The sequence below is a fragment of the Chelonia mydas genome, chromosome 6, assembly GCF_015237465.2.
Source record: "Chelonia mydas isolate rCheMyd1 chromosome 6, rCheMyd1.pri.v2, whole genome shotgun sequence".
NCBI lineage: Eukaryota > Metazoa > Chordata > Testudines > Cheloniidae > Chelonia > Chelonia mydas.
In genome coordinates, this window is record NC_051246.2 from 115,758,483 (window position 1) to 115,777,373 (window position 18,891).

General features: G+C 43.6%; 1 protein-coding gene across 3 annotated transcripts in view; it reads left to right on the forward strand.

The window, feature by feature from the left end:
* CEP170B (centrosomal protein 170B) overlaps window positions 1–18,891 on the forward strand; it is a 99,010-nt gene that overhangs the window by 27,111 nt on the left and 53,008 nt on the right. For all 3 annotated transcript variants that reach the window (XM_037901066.2, XM_037901067.2, XM_043550233.1), the window contains exons 4-6: window positions 2,132–2,210; window positions 6,368–6,426; window positions 7,826–7,964. In XM_037901066.2, the coding sequence (XP_037756994.1) occupies window positions 2,132–2,210; window positions 6,368–6,426; window positions 7,826–7,964 (277 nt within the window). The remainder of the gene's footprint in view (window positions 1–2,131; window positions 2,211–6,367; window positions 6,427–7,825; window positions 7,965–18,891) is intronic.

Sequence of the window (18,891 nt, forward strand, 5' to 3'; positions counted from 1 at the left end):
AATTGCCTTTTAAATAATGAGAATATCCCGCTCTGTTTCTGTTGTTAAGATTGAGGGGCAGAATAGCTTAATGAATTCAGCATGAAGCTGGGAGACAGGCACTCTTGAGTTTTAATCTCTGCTCTGGCACTGACTCACTGTGTGGCCTCAGGCAAGTCTCTTAGGGTTTATCTGCACATACAAGTTGTACTGCTTTAGCTAAAGCTGTGTAGTTAAAGCAGTACTGACCCCTACTGTGGATGCAGTTATATTGGTATAAAGGTGCTTTATACTGGCATAGCTATTTCTGTAGGGAAAGGAGAATACACTATATCCGTATAATGTACCTTTATAACTGTGTCCACATTAGGGGTTGTACTACTATAACTATTTTGGTTTAAAAAAAATCATCCCCCCTAAATAGTATACTGGTACAAAAACTGTATGTAGACCAAGCCTTGGGCTCTCTGCCAGCGTTGTCCTCTATGAAATCCGTCATTATGTACCTCACGGAGGTGTTGTATGAAGGGTAACTAATTGTTGGTGAGGTGATTTGAAAACGGAGAGCTCTTCAGAAGTGCTAAGTATTATTATTTTGTTACATAAATACTGTAAGTGGCTCAGTTTTGTTCTGAAACTACAGGCCAGGTCCTTAACAGGTATAAATCACTGCAGCTCTGAAGTCCATGGAGTTTTGCTGGTTTTACTCCAGCTGAGCATCTTGCCCTATGTTCTAAACCAGGGATCAGCAACCTTTGGCACTGGGCCCGCCAGGGAAATCCGCTGACAGGCCGGGTCGGTTTGTTTACCTGCAGCATCCACAGGTTCGGCCAATCACAGCTCCCACTGGCCGCAGTTTGCCGTGCCAGGCCAATGGGGACCGCAGGAAGCGGCGCGGGCTGAGGGAAGTGCTGGACGCCTCTTCCCGCAGCCCCCACTAGCCTGGCACGATGAACCATAGCCAGTGGGAGCTGCGGTCGGCTGAACCTGCGGACACTGCAGGTAAACAAACCGTCCCGGCCCACCAGCGGATTTCCCTGACGGGCTGCCTGCCAAAGGTTGCCAATCCCTGTTCGAAATATATTTCACTGGATTTAATACTTGGTCTTGTCATGCATGCTTAACCTGGGCCATTGTGAAAGGATTAGGAGAGGAAAGTGATGCCCCAGCACTGAAGGCATATTTGCTCATTTTCCTTTGTAAACCTGTTTCTTCACAGTCACTTTTGAGAGAGTGATTTTTTTGTTGTGTTTCGCAAGCCGTGACTCTGCTCTTATCCACCCAGGGAAGGAATTGCACTGCAGCTCTGAAAACCTGACAACTGGCAGCTGCCGCTCATTTCCTATCTGTGTAGAATTCCACCTCCGAGCATGTGATAATTCCCAATGTTTGCCAGTGTCCATCTCCTGATCTAAGTGCAGCTGTGTGCCTAGCCCCCAGCAGCATGCCAGCATTTGTTCGCATAAGTTTGTGATCTCTTTTTATTTTTGAACTGGACATACAAAAAGCACGTACACACAACTGCCTGATTCTCACAAGTGGATTGATTTCTTTTCTATTAGGAGGCCTGGAGTCAATTTCCAGCTCTGCTGCACACTTCTTTTGTGACCTTGGGCAAATCTCTTAATCCCCTTCTGTAAAATGGGAATAATTAGTTTGTAAGCTCTTTGGGCTAGGGGGGCATCTTTTAGTTCTGTGTTTTGTACAGCACCAACCATGATGTGGCCTTAGGTATCACTTCAGTACAAATAATAATGATGCTTCCTTTCATGCATGCCCTGCCTCCCCTTCCTCCCTCCCTCCCTCTCCCTCCCCCCCCCCCCCCCCCCCCGGTCTCTCCAGTTTATTTAAATTGTAAGCTTTTTGAGGCACAGACCTGTCTCATAGTTTGTACATGTGCAGAGCCTAGCATGGTGTAGTACTGATCTCCACAGGGTCATGTGGGTGTTACTGTAATAGCTAAAGAAAATTAAATCCAGTACACTGAATATGGATAGTTCTAGCGACTGTCGAACTATATTTTGTTTTCACTGGTTTTTAGGTGGAGCTAGGTGTTTTCAGAGTTGTAAACATGAGTTCCATTGGGTTGCCTGGCTAAATATGTAAACATTATGCCTTTCATCAAAACAGGGTCTATGCTTCTGTCTTGCAGACTTTTGTGAATGACGTCCGGATTCCTGACCAGAAATACATCACACTAAAACTGAACGACGTGATTCGCTTTGGCTACGATATCCTTATTGCCTGAGCACAGTATTACACACTGTTTTTGTTTTAAGTTCTCTGTTTGTTATGTTGAGGGTTAAATATCCTTAATTATGGCTAATGACTAAGTGTATTGATATTTCCTTTCAGAGCCTCTGGATGGCTCATCAGCTTAGAATTTCTGCACTGTGGGCTTGATCCAAAGCATGCAAATGTCAACTCCCTTTGATTTTACTGGGCTTTGGATCAGGCCTTATGTTGGCAGTAGCTGCATTCAGCATAGGTGCCATCTCTAGCTCTCTCAACTTAATGGGACTAAATAAGTGGTCCCGGATAATCTCCATCCAAGAATATTAAAGAAACTGACACGTGAAATTGCAAGTCCAATAGCAAGGATTTTTAATGAATCTGTAAACTTGGGAGGGAGGGGCATACCTTATGACTGGAGAATTGCTAATATAGTTCCTATATTTAAGAAGTGGGGGTGGGGGAAGTGATCTTGGAAACTACAGGCCTGTAAATATGACCTCAATTGTATGCAAAGTCTTGGAACAAATTTTGGAAGAGAAAGTAGTTAAGGACATAGAGGTAAATGGTAATTGGGATAAAATACAACATGATTTTACAAAAGATAGATCGTGCCAGGCCAACCTGATCTCCTTTTTTGAGAAGATAACTGATATTTTAGACAACGGAAATTCAGTAGATCTACTCTACCTGGCTTTCAGTAAGGCATTTGATACAGTTCTGTGGGGGAAATTATTAGTTAAATTGGAGAAGATGGGGATTAATATGAGAACTAAAAAGTGGATAAGGAACTGGTAAAAGGGGCAAGCGACTACAAACGGTCATACTGAAAGAAGAACTGTCAGGCTGGAGAGAGGTTACTAGTGGAGTTCCTCAGGGATTGGTCTTGGGATCAATCTTATTTAACATTTTTATTATTGACTTTGACACAAAAAGTGGAAGTGTGCTAATAAAATTTGCAGATGACACAAAGTTCCTCCCATACAGATGAAGACCGGAATATCATACAAGAAGATCTGGTCGACCTTGAAAACTGGAGTAATAAAAATGGGATGAAATTTAATAGTGGAAAGTGCAAGGTCGTGCAATTAGGGACTAGCAACAAGAATTTTTGTATAAGCTGGGGACTTATCAGTTGGAAGAGACGGAGGAGGAGAAAGACCTGGGTGTACTGATTGATCACAGGATGACTATGAGTTGCCGATGTGATGTGGCCATGAAATAGTCCTAGGATGCGTCAGATGAGGTATTTCCAGTAGTGTTAATACCATTACAGAAGACACTGGTGAGACCTCGTCTGGAATACCATGTGCAATTCTGATCTCCCATGTTTAAGAAAGATGAATTCAAACTGGCAATGGGGCAGAGAAAGGCTGCTAGGATGATCCGAGGAATGGAAAACCTACCTTATGAAAGGAGACTCAAAGAGCTTGGCTTGTTTAGCTGAATCAAATGAAGGCTGAGGGGAGGTATGGTTGCCCTCTATTAAAATATCAAAGGAAATACCCGGGAGGGAGAGGAGTTTAGCACCAATGTGGCCACAAGAACAAATGGATATAAACTGGCCATCAACAAGTTTATGCTTGGAATTACTTGAAGGTTTCTAACCATCAGAGGAGTGAAGTTCTGGAACTGCCTTCCAAGGGGAGCAGTGGGGCAAAAAGCCTAACTGGCTTAAAGACTAAGTTTGATAAGTTTATGGAGGGTGTGGGATGATGAGACTGGCTACATGCCATTGTAGGCAATCTGGGACTGCTAGCAGCAAATATCTCCAGTGGCTGGTGATGGGCCACTAGATGGGGAAAGCTCTGAGTTACTACAGAGAATTCTTTCCCAAGGTGTCTGGCTGGTGGGTCTTGCCCACATGTTCAGGGTCTAACTGATCACTATATTTGGGATCAGGAAGAAATTTTCACATGGGTCAGGTTGGCAGCATGGGGCATAGGTCACTTGCAGGTTTAAACTAGAGTAAATGGTGGATTCTCTGTATCTTGAAGTCTTTAAATCATGATTTGAGGACTTCAGTAACTCAGCCAGAGGTTAGGGGGTCTATTACAGTAGTGGATGGGTGAGGTTCTCTGGCCTGCAATATGCAGGAGGTCAGACTAGATGATCCCTTCTGACCTTAAAGTCTATGAGTCTAGGTTTGTTTGTTTTTTTAACTGGAACCCTGGATGTTACACTTCGCTAGTCACCAGTCTGGGAGCAGACATGAAATTATGTATTGTGTGTGTGTGTGAGAAAGAGAGGAAGAATGAGAGAGAGAGAGCTCGCACAACATCTTCCTAGGATTTTATTTTTTTACCCCTTCACAGTGCAGATTGTCTGCTATACTGAAGCCAACCCCATTATTTGAAGGGAAAACTTGTCTGCAAAAAATGTGCCTTTGTTGCTTTGCCTGCAGGTGGCTTGTGCATGCAAACCTTAGTAGTTAAATGTCTAGCTTTTCATTTGCTCCTGCAAATCGCTGCTGGCACTAAACCTGTGGACACATCTATTCATTTTGCAGCTGCAAACTGTACCTTCGTGAAGGAGGCCAGGCACTGGACATGTGGCTACTGTTTGGTTATGAAATGTGTAGACAACCAGCCTGTGCTGAAACATCCTTTGATCTTTGATATCTGCATTATCCCCCTTCCAACCCGCCTACTGGTTTGTTCCATCCATCTGTCACATCTTGTCTTTTAGGCCGTAAGATCTTTGCTGCAGGGACCTGTCAATTACTAGATGTCTGTACAGTGTGTGTGGCATGATGGGGCCCCAACCTAGTGGAGGTCTCTCCGCACTGCAGTATAAGGCACTGACTCAGCAAGGTGCTTACACATGTGCCCCATCTTGAGCGTGCGAGGAACAACAGGACTACTTGCGTACTTAAGGTGAGGCCCAAGTTCAAGAGCCTTGCTGAATTGTGACTTATATGGCTAATATGTTGGCATATTATTAATAATGCTCCAATATCTCCTCTTGGGATCTCTGATTTGAAATATACAGAAACCTGAAGATGACTGTTGTAAACTTGAATGCATCCAAGGTGTTAAGCCAATGACTAGAGTGCAGGTAGATTTTAATGAGTGTGATACAGATCTAAACTTTTCCAGTAGCTCTGGGCATTGTACGTCTTAGTCAAAGGGCCTAATCATGCAGCCGTTACTTGTAGATATTCCTGTTGAAATGAAATACTGCAAATGACTAGGCATCTTTATGTTGCCCCTCAGTGGGAAGACTTCCGAGAGTGAGGGCTGCAGGGTCAGTTCCCATTAAGCACAAACTGCACCAAATATGATTTCTGCCCATTCTTTGTCATGACGTCTTAAAGAATGCTTTCTTTGCCTCTCTTGTTCAGCCCTTTACCAAAGGCAGCATCTTTTATATGCTATAAGTCAGCTGAGCTCTGTTGCATAAGGGCGTGCAGCTCTTTTTCCATTGAGAGTGGCACTCACAGGCATAGTGAGGTTTCCCTGCTATGCTCATGCGACTTGTGTCTATTTTTAGTTTAACTTTTCCCACCCTGTTTCTTTTTCCCCTCTGCTCTGTGTAATCTTTTATAGGGCTGCTTTTGACAACATTGCTGAATGCTTCCTTTATACATTTTCCGTGCAGCAGAAATTATCTGAGCCCGAACACATGAATATTGCCCTTTTTGAGAGGTTATAGCAATTCACCCTCTCCCCCCCCCGAGTTACTCTCCACACAAGAAGCTAATACTGACCAAAAACTTGTTAGTGCAGAGCAGGATTGTGTCCTGGTCCTATGTGGCTATGCAGGGAGCTAAAGCTACTCTTCCTTCTCTTGCACAATCACATGGGACTATTCCAGTTATGGCTTGGGCATTGAGGGGGAAGGGCAGGAGGAGCTGGGAGTGAACAGTCATGGCTCTGAATTCCTTCCCACGGCTCCTCCTGGTCCAGTCCAGCTGCGTATCACACAGTGCTGTGCCTAAAGGCTAAATACAGCCTATAGAAATTGATAGATAATGTTGCAAAATACGCACAGTGTTGTTTTAAGGCAATAATTATATTGGTAGAGTGATGACTACTTTCAGTTTCTTCATCAGTTTTTTCCTTTTAGGCATTTCCAGTTGTATAATCCCATCTGTTTCAGTTACACTATCGCTGTGTTTTTCATTCCTTCCCTGCTTCCTTAACACATGCCGTACATTCTAACATGTATGTCTTGGAACAAATTCAACACAAAGTACCAGAGGAAGCATTAAAGGTAAGCACATACATTATTTTTGTATGGAGATACTGGTACTTGTGAAGCGATGACAGCATTAAACAGCAAAACCCTACAGTGTGTTCTTAAACAACGTCCTACATTTTTCGGCCCACCGGTGACAGCTTTGATAATGAATTGTGGAAACAACCACAACTTAAGGTTTCCCTTCAATATGTGCTTGGGAGGACCTCACCTTGAGGATAAATGTATCTCCCAGCTAGCCCAGATCTACTCTCTCCCTTCCCAACACCAGCATCTAACTGAAATTATTTATGATTTCATGACTGCCAGCTAAACAAAGGGCACTAAAGTTTTAGTGTATAAAGATGAACTCTCAGCACATTAAACTTTTCTTCAGCAGGAAATCAATGTCCTCCTAGAAAGTGAGCAATGAAGGGTGAGTACCTTTCTCTGGGTGCTGTGGCTTATGTCAGCTCCTTAATACTTCCTCCAACGACCCAACGTTGGCTCAATTTACTCTCAGTAACAGTCTCAATTTCAATAGCCTTTTTTTCTCTCCAAAGATCCTAGATATTCCTTATGACTTTCCTTACAGAGCAGTTTCACTTCAGTGAAATGGCTCCCCTCAGCATGAGCTGCAGGATCAGGCACAAGACATACCAGACTCACTTCACCCATGACAGAAAGTCAGTCCCCTCTGGGGTGGAGTGCCACAGGTGTTTCACAACTCACAGCAACACTGCCCAGCATTTAGAACAAGAAGTACCAATACCAAATGTCCACCTTCAATTGACAGTTATAGTCTCACGCCCCTGGTTCCATATTTAAGTCTACTTGTGTAGGAGGGTAGGACAGGTTGACTCTTTCATTGAACTTACTCAGACCTGATTTTTGTGGAAATGCCCTTTTCTGTAGATCCAATTAGATCATTCAGCACTGCCCAGCTTTAAGGGAAACCTAATTTTATGCAATATAGCTTTCTGGCCCTTCTGTCCAGAGGTGAGACAATTCATGATAAAATATGTTGAGGTGTCACTGAAGCCTTAAGAGAAGGTAGATAAAAGGATGGTTTTGGAAGACTTCATCATGCTGTTGAGAGAATAAAGAGCGGTGAGGGGGTTCAGTATTTAAATCCTGAATGGAAGGGGCGTTCATTCTAGTTGTCCTTAGTTTATTTTTTAAAGCGTCTCCTAATGAGAGATTTCTTGGGGGGCAATGTCACTTAATATCCTTCTAAATGAGGTATTTGAAAGCTTCTCAGCTGGCATTTATATGACTCCATAGCCTTTGTTCAGGTATGTATTTTATTCTTGTTCTCGAGCACAGCCACGATATTTGTTCTTATGTGATCACATGGGGAGATAGTTTGTCCTTTTCATTGCCTGTTGTATGGCACCACATAGCCTTGTCCACGTTTTTGCTTATGTGTCTGCAGCACGAAAAGTATACTAGCCAACTTCAGATGAGTTTCAAGGGCACCGTGATGAAAAGGGTGGAGCAGCCGGTGGAACATGGTGGTTATACCGAATCCCCGCAGGCAAAACTGGAGAGAGGAGAGAAGAAAGCAATTACAGGTACTTGCTCAGAAACCAGTTAGTCAAGGTTCAAAACAGTCACTTACAATGCCTCTTGAGTTCTTTGCTGATTCAGAATAGAATTCTAGTAAGGCAGGCTACTTTTAGAAGCAGTTACAGAGGTCCTCTTTCTAAACTTCTCATTTAAGGATTCTTGTTTCAGACAACGAGCCTGGCTTTCTCTGATGCAGTCTTCAGAAGAAATTTGCCAGCCTGACATTACAAGAGCGCTGTGCTATTGCAATGGTATTTGCAGTGGCATGTGGGCAGAGCAGGTCTGGCTAGTTCTTGGCACCGGTCTAGTTTATTTTTAATTTCTTACCCGGGAACTGGCGTACGAATGGTGCCAGTGACTCAGCTTGGAAAATGCAAGGCTTCCGTTGATGGGCGCCAACCTGCAGGGGATGGCGGCAGCATTGAATTCACTGCAAAAGCCCTTCGTGGTCTTAAGTAACTGCGCTTCCTAACGTCATGGGGTGATTGACCTCTGTTGTATTTCGGGATGGGTGGATTGCTGCAGGAAACATAAGAACCATGGTGAACCTTTTCAGTTCAGCTGAGCCCCTTCCAATACCTTCTCCCCCACTCCCTTTGTCTGTTGTTCCTGCCCTCCTGCACCTCTGTGCTCTTCTTCCCCGTGTCTAATCCCAACCAAGATGCCTCCTGCTTCTTCCCTACCTCTATGGTGTTAACGGATATAGCAGCCTCTCTTCATTTACTTTACGCTCATCAGAATCGTGATGCATCCTCTTCAGTTGTGCCCAAAGGGCATCGCTTACATTTGGAGCTTCAGAGGTGTGAGATGAGCAATGATCATTGTAATGCACTCTGGTGGCTTGTTGCTTGCCATGCATTCTAGAAGCCCCAAAGTGCCAGGAAAGTTGAACTAAGTAATAACCTGTGGCCTAGCAGAGAGGCTGTCAGACATACTGAATGGGCCCCGTAGACCAGCAAAGGAAGGAGAGGTAGGTGGCAAGAGGGAAGATCATTGTGTGGTTAAGGGAGGGAAGTCAGGGCCTGGGTTGCAGGAGAGGGATGAGAGAGGTGTGTGGATTTGGTACAAAATCTTTGTAGAAGCATCTATCTATTTGGATACATGGGTGGATCTGTCGCTAGTCCTCGCCAGACTGAATGTGGTGACCTTAATCTCCCAAATTGTGTATTGCCCTTGCGAAAATCCCACTAAGCTGGGAGAGCGTATTAAAGCAGCATAGCATTTCTCTTCTGTATTTTCCCCTGTTCTTCACTCCTGCTGTGTGTGAAAGCACACGTGTTCCTGCTCCTGACTATCATTCCCTGCCCCGCAGAAACCCTTTCCCTGGCGCTTTCCGTGTGTCACTCTTACTTGTAATGAATACAGTAGATGTGGCACATTCCGTCTTGCCTCCTCGAGAATCATTCACAAGCGCTCGGTTAGAGGGATGGACTTGGCTGTGATTAGCTGTGACACAGAGGAGAGTGAAAGGAAGTGAACTTTATCTTGGCCTTGGGGAAAACTGTCTAGCCCTAGAGTGACATGAGCCAGATTCTTGAAACGAGTTGCAAATATCGAGTTTGTAAGCTCCAAATGTAATTAATTTACATTTGTCACCCACTGGCTGACATCTTGGCAGCGTGCAGAGATTATGCGGGTGCTTTCCTACTTTGGTTCTTTTCATCACTTGTCACCTTGCAAAATATGCAGGGCTTTTTGTTGTTGTTGTTTTCCAACTGAACCCATGTAACGTAGGCAGTTGATACTTGGAAATATCTGCAAATGCAGCATCTAATGTGATACCTCAAGCACGGTGACCTACTTTCCTGGTGTGTAACTCCTGCTAACCCATATTTAATGTTCACTTGCCGGAACAAAACTTAGTTGAATTCATAAAGATTCAGAGTGCCTAGGAGGGGTGAATTTTAAGGATTCTGTTGCTTGCTCCCACTGCTCGGTGTCCAGTCAGGCAAGAGGTTGAGTGTCATCTGCAAAGTGCTGAGCTCCTGTTAATCCCATTAAGGAAGTGAGTGTTGAGAGTGCTGAGTATTTTGAAGGAGGCACTCAGCAGGATGGGACCCTGTGGACCTCACCCACAGCCCACCTAAGTCAATGGAAAGAGCTTGATGGGCTTTGGATCAGGACCCCCAACCCTTCGGAAGATGAACTAGCAGAGATCATGCTTAGCCTGCATCAGAGTTTTGACTCATTCACTTTGTCTTCAGTTATACATGCATTTTTACGCTGTGTTTTTTGAGGATTGGCAGTGGTTTAAAATCATTATGTTCTGACTTCCATTAATATCTTTACAGCAAGTAGGTTTACTTAGTGGCAGTGAGAAAGAGGCTTTGGAGAGAGGACCGTTCTGCTAAGCCTGTAGGTATTTAGTAATTTGCTTGTAGCAATTTAAAGCACGATCTGTGGTGACAATGGCCTTTAAAAATCTTTATTATAGTTCCAATGGGAGGAAAGGGAGCAAGGAGGCAGGGCTTTTATAGGAGGGCAGGTTTAAAAAAAATGCTAGAGCAGGTTAGGAATGGGGGATGATATCGAAAACAATGAATTGGAAAGAGGGGTCTCAACTGTGCTTTTCTGTTTATTCTTTCCCATAATACCCAAGAAATCTTTATACTATTAAAAAAAGAATCCTTGTGACTTTTTTAAGTGTATTGCCTTTAAAGTGCAACATATAATCAACCATTGGAGCTTGCTCCTACAGGATGTTATTGAGGCAAGTAGCTTAAACTAAGTGAGGATTAGAAATTCTTATGAATAAGAAAAGCAGCCACAGTTTGACTAGCTAGTGTTAAAAATAAGCAGTATTAGTTCTCATGCTTTATGGGATAAGCTGATCACTGGCTGGATTAGGGAGACATAACTCCCCATGTAGATGGTGTTGCACAATTACTTTGCATTATGCAGATTTGAGACTCTGGAGCACTTGCCATTGGCCATGGCATATTGGGCTAAATGGCCCATAGGTAGGTTTCGACATGACAACTCCTGCGGTCTCTGTGCATAATTATAGATTGGTCATGCAAGGGGTGATGTGTGTGTGTGTGTATATATATAAGCATCCTGCAATACTTGTGCAGTCTAGTGTGTAGCTATTTGAACATACTATTGTTGTAGCTTAAAAACAGTGTGGTGCGTTGTTGTTGTTTTTTTAAATCCTTTAGTATCCAGAACCTTACAGTGCTGGCAAATCAAAATAAACACTGATGGCTTGATTTTCAGAAGCGTGGCATGCCCAGAGCTCCCATTTGAAATTGGCACCTTTGTAAACAGGGCCATGATTTTCCACCCTTTAATTTAAATCCCTTCGAATTCTGTGAAACAGTCTTTATACAAGTGACCATTGGTTAACTATATTCCTGGGTGCTGGAGAGGACAGAGGGTCTTGTGCTTGAGGCACTTGATTGGGACTCCAGAGATCTGGTTTCAGTTTCTGCCTCTGCCAAAGAGTTCCTTGGACTAGTCATTTGGGTCTCCATTTCCCATCTGTAAAATGGGGATAATACTTCCTTTGTGTCTGTCTTCTCTGTCTAGATTGGAAGCTCTTCGGGAGAGGGGCTGTCTTGTACGCTGTGTTTGAACAGCGCCTAGAACAATGGAGCTCTGATCTCTACTGGGTCTCTAGGCGCTACCATAATACAAATAATAATATTGATAAAAGCTCAAACCTACTATTAAGGATGAGGAACTATAACATTTGTAACTGATTCGCTGGAGTCCTTGTTTCTAACAGTTCTGTGTAGTTAAATTATGGCGTACTGTAAATGAAATGGGCAGCTTTCAAGTCTTGGGGCCAAATCCGTCACTGGAGTGAGCTGGTGCAGCTCACGTGGAGTCAGTTGGAGCTGTTGCTGCTTTTGGAGTGGCGGATGTAGCCCTTTGGCTACTTCCCCTGAGGTCATGGTAACATCTGCATTAGAGGATAGGAGAAACCACCATCTTAGATATGCAGCTATCTCTATCTCATCCGATCCAGTTTGAAGGAACCTACAGCACATCAAATACTGACTAAATAATTGATACAAATAAGTTTTGGCCATTCCAATGCAAAAACCTCCAATATTAATGTATACTCCCATCAATCACAAGAGGCCATGGTATAGGTTTACCCCACTTTAAAAAACAACAACTTACAGATAAAAACGGCCAAGGATTTCTTTAGTCCCCGCCCCCCACCCCCCCAGCTATATCGTAATCTACTATTAGAAAAAATGACAGAGGTTTTAGGAATTACTTGACTTAAAACTATTAAAATTGGATCTTTTCCCTCTCCCCCCACCCCAGGCCTACTCCTTAATGAGCCTGCTATACTATATCTTCTGAAGATGGAAGTTGTACGATTAATGATTAATCGAAAAATGCTTGATTGAGACAGTGTAGATTTCTGATGCTTTTGTTGTGAATAGCAAGCTTCAAAACCTGATTATGCTCTCGTCAGCAAAGGAATTTACCATTATTGTCTCTTTTCCTTTGTAATTTGGGCTACTGGGTAAGTACCAGCCTTTGGCATGAAACCAGGAGGCTGCCAGGAACCCCATCAGTTATATTATCAAAGAAATGGAACCCCGTCATGATCAAAGCTGCATGTGTAAAGTGAGAGCTTTCTCTAAGGAAGCTGTTAGAGTGGCTGCATTAATGCGTAGTTTCCTCTTTTCCTTGTGCAGCTGGGCTGCATTTTTGGTCCTGACCCTTGTTGCCTTATCACTTTTGTTTTAAAAAAAAGAAGACTACCCATCCCCCATTACAGGAGTAAATTGCTGAACAGAACGCATGTATGTCAGTAGCCTTCTCTGTATGACACTGTCACCAATCATTCAATATTTGTGTAGCTGAATGCTCATGCTGATCTCAGGTCTGTCATCTACAAGAATAGTTTTCAGACTTTCTGCCTGAATTGATGAGCCAAGAAATATGTTTGAATGATTTGGTATCATCTGGACAGATTGGCATGACATTGGGAGGGATGGTAATGAGCTGCTATCAATCAGGCTGACCATAATATGATTTAAATGACTGAGTAGTTATTTTTCATTTATGCTCCTCGTGGCACCAGCAGTTTGGGCAGTTTCCATGTTTCTGTGCGTTCCCAACAGCCCTGTGGAAGAAAAGCTGTGGATTTAAGGCAACTTGTGTCTAAGGTGGTTGGTTTATATAATAGGGCGGGCAAAATCTTATCATCCATAATTCCCCACAGAATGTAAGAAATTCTCCTTTTGGGGCCAGATACTCAGTTGGTGTAAACCAGTATAGCTCTGCTGAAGTCAGTGGACCTATGCAGATTTACATCAGCTGAAGATCTGGCCCTTTGGGTTAGCATTGAAAGTTAGCAAGTTCTGCTCACTTAATATAATTGCTTATTTAAAATCAGGTTTAATTTAGAAGCTAAAATGTGATGGAAAATTAATGGTTCCTAAAATATTTTAGCCAGACATAAAAAGAGAGAAATGCAGTCCCCTCCCCCTCCACTTCTAGCTGTGCCCTTTGCATTCTTCTTGGAAGTTGAGTGGAATGAAGTTGTAATTTATTCCCTTATCCTTATAGGATGATCAGGGACAGCAAAATGACCCCAAAACAAATGGAGTTCTCTTCTCTCCCCCCACCCCCCGCAAATATTTAATCTTAAAATACTGATACTTTTTAACATACCATGTACAATCTGATCTTGCTGTCAAAGCCACATGGGCAGACTCTGTGTGCTGTTCGGTGCCCCCGAGGAGGAGGAGGGCATTAATTGGCTTTCAATCCTGGCAGTGTAAGTTAGAGCAGGCTTTAGGCTGCTCTGATGCGTGCTGGCTGGAATGGTCACCGAGAGCAGTGCACTCTGACCATGCCTCTTCCAACTTTGATGTGCTCCTTACATTGGGCCATCTTTGTCACCCATGGGTCTCCTACACAAGGGGAATACCCAGCTGCCCCTCTAAGGCTGCTGGAGCAGCTTAAAGCAGCTGGAAAGAGGAGCTGAGGATCCAGCTAGTCAATTTTTGTTTTGTTTTCTTTTTTTTGGCTTCCCCCCACCCCAGTTTTCATTCTGTCTTCACAGTTACATAAGAATGGCCATAGTGGGTCAGACCAACGGTCCATCTAGCCCAATATCCTGTCTTCTGACTCTGGCCAATGCCAGCTGCTTCAAAGGGAATGAATCAAACAGGCAAATATCAAGTGATCCATCCCCTGTTGTCCACTCCCAGCTTCTGGCAGTCAGAGGTTTAGTGATGCCCAGACCATGGGGTTGCATTCTTGAACACTTCGGCTAATAGCCATTGATGGACCTATCCTCCAGGAACTTATCTAATTCTTTTTTGAACCCTCTTATAGTTTTGGCCTTCACAACATCCCCTGGCAATGAGTTCCACAGGTTGACTGTGTGTTATGTGGGGAAGTACTTCCTTTTGTTTGCTTTAAACCTGCTGCCTATTAATTTCATTGGGTGACCCCTGATTCTTGTGTTATGTGAAAGAGTAAATAACTCTTCCCTAGTCACTTTCTCCACACCGTTCAGATATCTATCCTATCCCCCATTAGTCATCTCTTTTCCAAGCTGAAAAGTCCCAGGCTTGTTAATCTCTCCTCACATGCAAGCTGTTCCATACCCTTAATAATTTTTGTTGCCCTGCTCTGTGCCTTTTCCAATTCTAATATAACTTTTTTGAGATGGGGCAACCAGAACTGCACGCAGTATTCAAGATGTGAGCATACCATAAATACATATAGTCTAATGACGATATTTTCTGTCTTATTATCTATCCCTTTCCTCATGGTCCGTAACATTCTTTCAGCTTTTTTGACTGCTGCTGCACATTGATTGGATGTTTTCAGAGAACTATCCACAGTGACTCCTAGATCCCTTTCTTGAGTGGTAACTGCTAAATTAGACCCCATCATTTTGTATATATAGTTGGGATTATGTTTTCTAATGTGCATTACTTTGAATTTATCAACACTGAATTTCATCTGCCATTTTGTTGTCTGGTCCCCCAGTTTTGTGAGATCCCTTTGTAACTCTTTGCAGTCTGCTTTGGACTTAACTATCTTGTGTAGTTTTGTATCATCTGCAAATTTTGCCATCTCACTGTTTACACCTTTTTCCAGATCATATATGAATATATTGAACAGTACTTGTCCCTGTACAGACCCCTGGGGGGACACCACTATTTACCTCTCTCCAGTCTAAAAACTGACCCTTTAGTCCTACCCTTTGTTTCCTGTCTTTTAACCAGTTACTGATCCTCTTATCCCATGACTGCTTACTTTACTTAACAGCCTTTCGTGAGGGACGCTGTCAAAGGCTTTCTGAAAGTCCAAGTGATCTATATCCACTGGATCCCCCTTGTCCCTTTTGTGACAGGGTCGGGCCAGATGGCTACAGGAGAGTGATAGAAGGCAGATATATTAGCCCCAGCTTAAGTAGGTCCCTTTTCCCTGGGTAAGGTAACAGGGAAGGTTCCAGAATAATCAGGAACTTTCTGGAAACAATTAAGGCAGACAGGCTGATTAGGACACCTGCAGTCAATCAAGAAGCTGCTAGAATCAATTAAGGCAGGCTAATCAGGGCACCTGGGTTTAAAAAGGAGCTCACTTCAGTTTATGGTGCGCGTGTAAGGAGCTGGGAGCAAGAGGCACTAGGAGCTGAGAGTAAGAAGGCATACTGCTGGAGAACTGAGGAGTACAAGCATTATCAGACACCAGGAGGAAGGTCCTATGGTGAGGATAAAGAAGGTGTTGGGAGGAGGCCATGGGGAAGTAGCCCAGGGAGTTGTAGCTGTCGCACAGCTGTTCCAGGAGCCACTATAGACAGCTGAAATCCGCAGGGCCATGGGCTGGAACCCAGAATACAAGGCGGGTCCGGGTTCCCCCCATCGCTCCAACTCCCTACTTGCTACCGGAGGAGTTGAACTGGACTGTGGGTTCCACCAGAGGCGAAGGTCTCTGGCCTGTTCCCCGATCCACTAGATGGATCAGCAGAGACTGCGGGGACTGTTCTTCTTCCTTTCCCCATGCTGGCCAGTGATGAGTCTGAACTGAGTGAACGGCAGATTTGAGCCATGAAAGTGGCCAAACTGAGGGCTGCCGTGAACCTCTGAGGCAAGAAAATCCACCAATAAGCACAGCACCCACCAAGGCAGAGGAGGAACTTTGTCACAATATACTTGTTCACCCCTCAAAGAATTCTAGTAGATTGGTGAAGCATGATTTCCCTTTACAAAAGCCACATTGACCCTTCCCCAACAAATCATGTTCATCTATCATCTGATGATTCTGTTCTTTACTATAGTTTCAACCAAATCCTCCCCTAAGGGATGTCCCCGTCTGAACCATGTGCTCCTCTGCAGCTGTCGGCCTTCCCTCAGCCCTTAGTTTAAAAACTGCTGTATGACCTTTTTAATTTTTACATGCCAGCAATCCTGTTCCATTTTGGTTTGGGTGGAACCCATCCTTCCTGTATAGGCTCCCTCTTTCCCAAAAGGTTCTCCAGTTCCTAATAAACTTGAACCCCTGCTCCCTACACCATCATCTCATCCACACTTTGAGACCCTGAAATTCTGTCAGAACTAAGAGACAACTAAGGGGGATATGACAGAAATCCATAAAATCATGCCTGTGTGGAGCAAGTAAATAAGGAAATGTTATTTATTCCTTCTCATAACACAAGAACTAGGGGTCACCAAATGAAATTAATAGGCGGCAAGTTTAAAACAAACAAAAGGAAATATTTCTTCACAGAATGCTCAATCAACTTGTGGAACTCTTTGCCGGAGGATGTTGTGAAGGCCAAGACTTATAACAGAGTTCAAAAAAGAACTAGATAAGTTCCTGGAGGGTAGGTCCATCAATGGCTATTAGCCAGGATGGGCAGAGATTGAAAAGCATGCTCTGAAGTGTCCCTAGCCTGTGTTTGCCAGAATGGGCAACACAGGATGGATCACTTGGTGATTACCTGTTTTGTTCATTTCCTCTGAAGCACCTGGCATCGGCTACTGTCGGAAGACAGGCTACTGAGCTAGATAGACCACTGCTCTAACCCAGTAAGCCGTTCTTATGTTCTCAAAGGTTTTGGTCAGTTCTTACTCCTTTTTTAAATGGTTTGCCAGTCCCTATTTGTGACACCTATTGCTTAGCAATTACAATTTATTCATGAAAAGGAAAGGAGTACTTGTGGCACCTTAGAGACTAACACATTTATTTCAGCATAAGCTTTCGTGAGCTACAGCTCACTTCATCGGATGCATGCATATGCTCAAATAAATTGGTTAGTCTCTAAGGTGCCACAAGTCCTCCTTTTCTTTTTGCGAATACAGACTAACACGGCTGCTACTCTGAAACCTTTCAATTTATTCCTGGTGAGAAATCTTTCTCCTTTGAATCTTAAAAGGCCACAGGAGCACTGTGAATGTAGCTTTCTTTTAAATGCTATGGGGAGAAGGTACATAAAATAAGTTTTCAACCTCACTTGATCTGTAGTCCTATGAGAGACCATATGTTCATAATTTCCATACATAAAGAAAAGCCCTTGGGCAGGGGCTGTGGTCAGTAAATGCTGTATTTTTAAAACAAAATGACTATATTTGGACTGTCATTTTCAAAGCCAGCATTCTGGATTTATTAGTTTCGCAGTCAGATTTCTTCTAAAATATTCCAAGTGGTGGTTGTTAGGTTTGTGGGGAGAGGAGGGTTAACTCTTACTTCAGGCGTACTTTTTAACTGTATATCCTGTTGCTGCCATAGCAATAAAAACTAATTCCCACCCTTTCCACACGAAGCTGGCAGGATAGATCAGTGCAGGGGCAATCCGACGATTCCTTTCAGGCAGCTCAGTGTGTGGTTTTAAAGCACAAGTCAAGTAACGGCTGTCTAAGCAGCTATAACTTGAATATGATGCAACAGAAGAAGACATGATTTAAAATATGTCCAATAGACATGCTGATAGCTGTCATTGCTGGAAACATCTAATGCATAGGTATGAGGTGCTAAAGAGTACAGATATGCATCCTTGCAAAATTGCTATGAACATCTGCTAGCCCAAGTGTGCCATCCGCTCTTGGTCCCTCACCATGCTGAGAATGACAAATGAAAGTTATTTTACGTGCCTCTTTAAATAAGCAATAAAAACCTTGTCTCGGGCAAGCTGGGGGGTATAATCTTTACTCTTTACACTACAGTAGCATCCAGAGGCCCTAATCAGGATCAGCTAAATGTTTTGCAAACATATGTGAAGAAATGCCCTGAATACCTAGGACCCATCGTAGGACCCTGATCTCAATTAACTTTAGTGGGGAATTTGCACCATGTGACTCAGCTGACCAATCAAAACTGGCATTGCCAAGCCACCGTCTGGAAAATGAATGATAATAAATAGTAACCGTTTCCCGGGGCAATGGAATAGAGAACATTTCTAGAAAAGTCTGGTTATGTTCATGAAAATGTTTGGGCTTTTTCCCCGCGTACCAGATTTCATGGGGGCAGCGTTTTTGAATTAAACTTTTTGATCAGTTCCATTAGCCATCATTTTCTCATAACAAAGACCTGATATTGCACTGAGATCGATTTGAGTGAATCCCTGAAGTTGCATAGCACTTCATTGAATCCCAGCACAGGAGACGTCTGCCTGAGTAGAGGTTACTGCCCGGTAAAGGCTAAGCCCTGGTGTGTGCTAGGAGTTGAGGTTGAATTTAGCAGCATTAAATTGATTTAACCCTGCACCCGTCCACATGATGAAGCCCTTTTTTTCGACTTAAAAGGCTCTTAAAATCGATTTTCTTACTCCACCCCTGACAAGGGGATTAGCGCTGAAATCGGCCTTGCTGGGTCGAATTTGGGGTACTGTGGACACAATTAGATGGTATTGGCCTCCGTGAGCTATCCCAGAGTGCTCCATTGTGACCGCTCTGGACAGCACTCTCAACTCAGATGCACTGGCCAGGTAGACAGGAAAAGGCCCGC